The sequence below is a fragment of the Entelurus aequoreus genome, linkage group LG27 (genome assembly GCF_033978785.1).
Source record: "Entelurus aequoreus isolate RoL-2023_Sb linkage group LG27, RoL_Eaeq_v1.1, whole genome shotgun sequence".
NCBI classification, from domain to species: domain Eukaryota; kingdom Metazoa; phylum Chordata; class Actinopteri; order Syngnathiformes; family Syngnathidae; genus Entelurus; species Entelurus aequoreus.
This window is the reverse complement of record NC_084757.1, coordinates 26,573,388-26,578,160: the sequence shown is the minus strand read 5'-3', so window position 1 is coordinate 26,578,160 and position 4,773 is coordinate 26,573,388. Positions and strand designations below refer to the sequence as shown.

Below are 4,773 nucleotides of genomic sequence, written 5' to 3'. Positions count from 1 at the left end.
TCAGAAATGAAAAAATGTTTTTGTAATGTAAACTACAGACAATCGAACAAGAACTTGAACCAATATTTTCAAGCCAACCTGTTAGTTAATGTCACGATTATGTATGTCGTAATTTATTTTGAAAGACCGGAAGTTGCCTTCTTTTTCGCTTTGTGCTACACCGGCGTGACCTAGTAGTGCAGTGTGTCCTCCAAACTGTCATCATTTCACTTGTGATCATTTAAGAACAAGGACAGCCGAAATATGGTGTACGAGGAGAAAATGATCACAAACGGAGAACCCGAAGATGTAAGTGTGTATTTTGTTTGTAAACGTTGGGGAGTGAACGAATCACCTTGGAAGTGTTTGCTAATGTTAGCATGTAGCTAGCCTGTGTGCGGCTAAGCGAGGTGGAGGGTGTAGCTTGAACTTAGCATTAATATTGTTCATATTTATAGCAATGTGTATTTATAATGGTTGTTTAGTCATTGTAAAGTACGTGTGCTGATACTGCAATGGTTGTTTTTTAGGAAGAAGAAGAAGAAGAGGATGAGGAAGATTTGGTGGTATGTATGTAGCCTATTTATTGGAAGTCCTACTGAAATGAACTGATGTTCACATTTTGTTTTTTAATATCAATATCATAGCCATGTGTAAAATGTGAAGGTCCTTTGTGACTTGTGCTTTACTTGAAAATAAGACGACTCTGAACATAAGACAACCCCTTCATTTTCAAGACTCCTTTTTGGGTAAAAGACACAATCAATCTTGTGTTTAATTATATTAATTATTATACTATTAATCGATATTGATAATGTAAACAACATTTGAATCAAACAACATTTCTAGGCTGTTTGACAGTCGTTGGATGACAGCGAAGAACGTACCAAAATTGTCAAACATGGAAGAGACAACCCCAATTATAAGACTTTTGCAGGCTGCTTTCCTTGGAGGGAAAACAAATACTGTCATATGTTCGGGTCAAAAAAACATAGGGCTGGGCCGATAATATCCAAATTAGAGATGTCCGATAATATCAGACTGCCGATATTATTGTCCGATAAATGCTTTAAAATGTAATATCGGAAATTATCGGTATCTGTTTCAAAAAGGAAAATTTATGACTTTTTAAAACGCCGCTGTGTACACGGACGCAGGGAGAAGTACAGAGCGCCAATACATTTTAAAGGCACTGCCTTTGCGTGACAGTCCAGTCACATAATATCTACGGCTTTTCACACACACAAGTGAATGCAAAGCATACTTGGTCAACAGCCATACAGGTCACACTGAGGGTGGCCGTATAAACAACTTTAACACTGTTACAAATATGCGCCACACTGTGAACCCGCACCAAACAAGAATGACAAACACATTTTGGGAGAACATCCGCACCGTAACACAACATAAACACAACAGAACAAATACCCAGAACCCCTTGCAGCACTAACTCTTCCGGGACGCTACAATATACACCCCCCCAACCCCGCCCACATCAACCTCATGTCCCAAATTCCAAGCTGCTGTTTTGAGGCATGTTAATAAAAATAATGCACTTTGTGACTTCAATAATAAATATGGCAGTGCCATGTTGGCATTTTTTTCCATAACTTGAGTTGATTTATTTTGGAAAACCTTGTTACATTCTTTAATGCATCCAGCGGGGAGTCACAACAAAATTAGGCATAATAATGTGTTAATTCCACGACTGTATATATCGGTATCGGTTGATATCGGAATCGGTAATTAAGAGTTGGACAATATCGGAATATCGGATATCAGCAAAAAAGCCATTATCGGACATCTCTAATCCAAATATTTTGTGATAGACAATTGATATTTTTAAAAAAGTGTTCGATAAATATATATATTTTTGGTTGTTAGGAAACGGAGGTTACGAAGCAAGGTTGATTGCATGAAGAAAGGAACTTGCACTCTGGTAACACAGCAAAACAGGAAGTGATCACTGAGCAATGGGAGGGACACATAACATTGTTGCTTTCGCTTTTGACTTTCCGCATGGAGTGAGGGGAGAAAGTAAAAATCAGTGCGGTAGATAATTTGTAGATAAAACCGAAGAAGTCACCTTGATGGTATGGAAATTTTGGGGATTTTTTTCAAATGGACCGTAGTCCAAAGTTTCGTTCACATCTTTTTCTATTTAACCGTGGTCCGTTCCCTATTTGGGTACACAGAAACAATAAGTTGGGAACTCAAATGGAGGACTGCATAAATTAAATTAGATTAATAAATATAACATGTGCTACTTTAAAATAATTGTAATTTTGTCCAATAATATTTACTGCATAACAAATTCCTTTCCGTACTTAAATACCATCCATTTTCTACCTTCTGACACTAATTTTGCAAAAATAATTCTACTCAGGTTTTTCTCTGTGTACATTTTAACACTTAGCAATTGTGTTATTTTATTAAGCATTTCTTACATATTCCTTATTTTTGCACCTTAATTTTAAGAGGTTGTTAAGTGTTCAATGTGATTTTAGAATTGTGTTCACATCGATTGTTTTCTACGGTTGTGTTGATATTTATTTTATTTTCTGCCTTGATAGCTGAGGGAATCATAATCAGAGGAAGGTTACATTTGAAATGAAAATCTTTACACTTAATGTTTTTCTCCTGGTCCATATTTTCGAAAGTTCATAAAAAAATAATAATGAGCGATATAAAACATGTGATACAGTTTTCAGCCTTATCTCCCAGCCCTAACATAGTTCATTTTCACTTAATGCAAAGTAATCTTATTTCCAGGATCCCCTTGAGTTAATGCGACAGAAGTGTGCCGAGTCGGAACACTGCGTGCACACTCAGGCCCGCCTGGAGCAGTGCGAGACGCGAGTCAACTCTCGCTCCGCCACAGAGGAGGATTGCACCGAGGAGCTTTTTGACTTCCTCCATGCTAGGGACCACTGTGTAAGTCATAAACGCCTCAATAGTCCACAGGACACTAGATTCTAATATACCTTTCTCGATGTCTGATGGACGTCTAACATGCTGCTGTTGCTGTTTTCCAGGTGTCACACAAGCTTTTCCATTCAGTAAAATGAAAACCCTCCTTCTTCTATGGCACATGCACGATAGGGAAACTGTGGCGCTAAATACATATATATGTCAATCTGCTGGTTGTTGTTATCCTAACTGTATGAACATGTGACAAGACAGCAGGTGTAAATGTCATAAAAAGTCAATATTTGATTAAAGTGGACAACTGAAGACTGTATTGTGTCTGTGTCACAGTCATGTGTGTCTAATGTAACAAGACTATCTAATATTTCATTTGATTAAAAAGGGGGGATGGTTTGAGAAATAATGGTGTAGAGAAGGTGGAAGGCATTAGTTTAATATTTTTTTTTATTTTTTAGGGGAAAGAAAAATAATGTGCAATAGATGTTTTTAAAAAGTTAAAGTACCAATGATTGTCACACACACACTAGGTGTGGCGAAATTACTCTCTGCATTTGACCCATCACCCTTGATCACCCCCTGGGAAGTGAGGGGAGCAGTGAGTAGCAGCGGTGGCCGTGCCCGGGAAATCATTTTTGGTGATTCAACCCCCAATTCCAACCCTTGATGCTGAGTGCCAAGCAGGGAGGTAATGGGTCACATTTTTATAGTCTTTGGTATGACCCGGCCGGGGTTTGAACTCACGACCTACCGATCTCAGAGTAATAAAATAAAGGAAATAATATAGAGATAAAATGTAGAGGTAAAAATTGACAAAAACATTGTAGAGATAAACAAATACAAGATGTAGACTAGGGCACTAGGCAATAACTAAACATTAATGATGAGTGAAATCAGAGTAAATTATGGGTTATTTTCATTTTACATAATACATTTTTATCTTTATTTTTACTTTTTTATAGCATTGCGAAAGCCACATACCTAACTTGCCTATGGATATTTTTTGTCTTTAAACATCTTTACACAGGAAGTGAATTTTAATGACAAAAATACAAAATTAAATCGTTAACAATATGGGTTATTTTCATTTTACATAATAAACTTTTATTTTTATCTTTATTTGTACTTTTTCCTTTTTTTATAGCATTGCAAAAGCCACATACCTAACTTGCCTATGGATATTTTTTTGTCTTTCATTTTTAATTGAGACAAATATTATTTATGTATTTAATATTTGTTTGCTTACTATGGTATATTATTTATTTGTTCACTGTTTTGTTACAGAGAACAAGAAAATTGGATAAAATTGCTATGGTATGAAAGGGGTTAGGATTAAATAAGCTCTGCTTCTTCCTACTCCTTTTCGGACGTGCTGTAATGAAACTGGAAATATGTGATGCATTACATTGTATCGAATGCATGTTCGAAATAAACTCAAACTGAACTGAACTGAACATCTTTACACAGGAAGTGAATTTTAATGACAAAAATACAAAATTAAATGAAGAAAATATTGTAGTGTCAACACGTTAACATTATGGGTTTTTTTCATTTTACATAATAGACTTTTTAAAAAATCTTTATTTGTACTTTTTCCTTTTTTTTATAGCATTGCGAAAGCCACATACCTAACTTGCCTATGGATATTTTTTTGTCTTTCAACATCTTTACACAGGAAGTGAATTTTAATGACAAAAATACTAAATGAACAAAATATTGTAGTGTCAACACGTTAACATTACAGAGTAAATTATGTCACTAACACTTTCTTTGTTTGTTTTTAAATTGTATAACAAAATAATATGTTTAAACGCAATCATTATCCGTCAAAATGCAGTTGAGTGGACTCGAAAATAGTACTGCAGTATT

The 4,773-nt window shown here is 35.5% G+C and overlaps 1 protein-coding gene across 1 annotated transcript; it reads left to right on the top strand.

Annotated features, from left to right (window-relative positions):
- The first annotated feature begins 138 nt into the window (after positions 1–138).
- On the top strand, positions 139–3,218 carry LOC133644167 (cytochrome b-c1 complex subunit 6, mitochondrial). Its single transcript, XM_062038505.1, has 4 exons — positions 139–288; positions 510–545; positions 2,752–2,913; positions 3,015–3,218. The coding sequence occupies exons 1-4, from the start codon at positions 244–246 to the stop codon at positions 3,045–3,047; spliced, it is 276 nt and encodes a 91-aa protein (XP_061894489.1). The 5' UTR covers positions 139–243; the 3' UTR covers positions 3,048–3,218.
- Positions 3,219–4,773: the final 1,555 nt, after the last annotated feature.

What these genes read in the sequence shown, in the direction of transcription:
- LOC133644167 (XM_062038505.1), top strand. Translation starts at nt 244, where the DNA reads ATGGTGTACGAGGAGAAAATGATCACAAACGGAGAACCCGAAGAT. An exon ending in CAAACGGAGAACCCGAAGAT is followed by an intron (nt 289 to 509) that starts GTAAGTGTGTAT and finishes GTTGTTTTTTAG; the next exon opens with GAAGAAGAAGAAGAAGAGGA. An exon ending in AGGATGAGGAAGATTTGGTG is followed by an intron (nt 546 to 2,751) that starts GTATGTATGTAG and finishes TCTTATTTCCAG; the next exon opens with GATCCCCTTGAGTTAATGCG.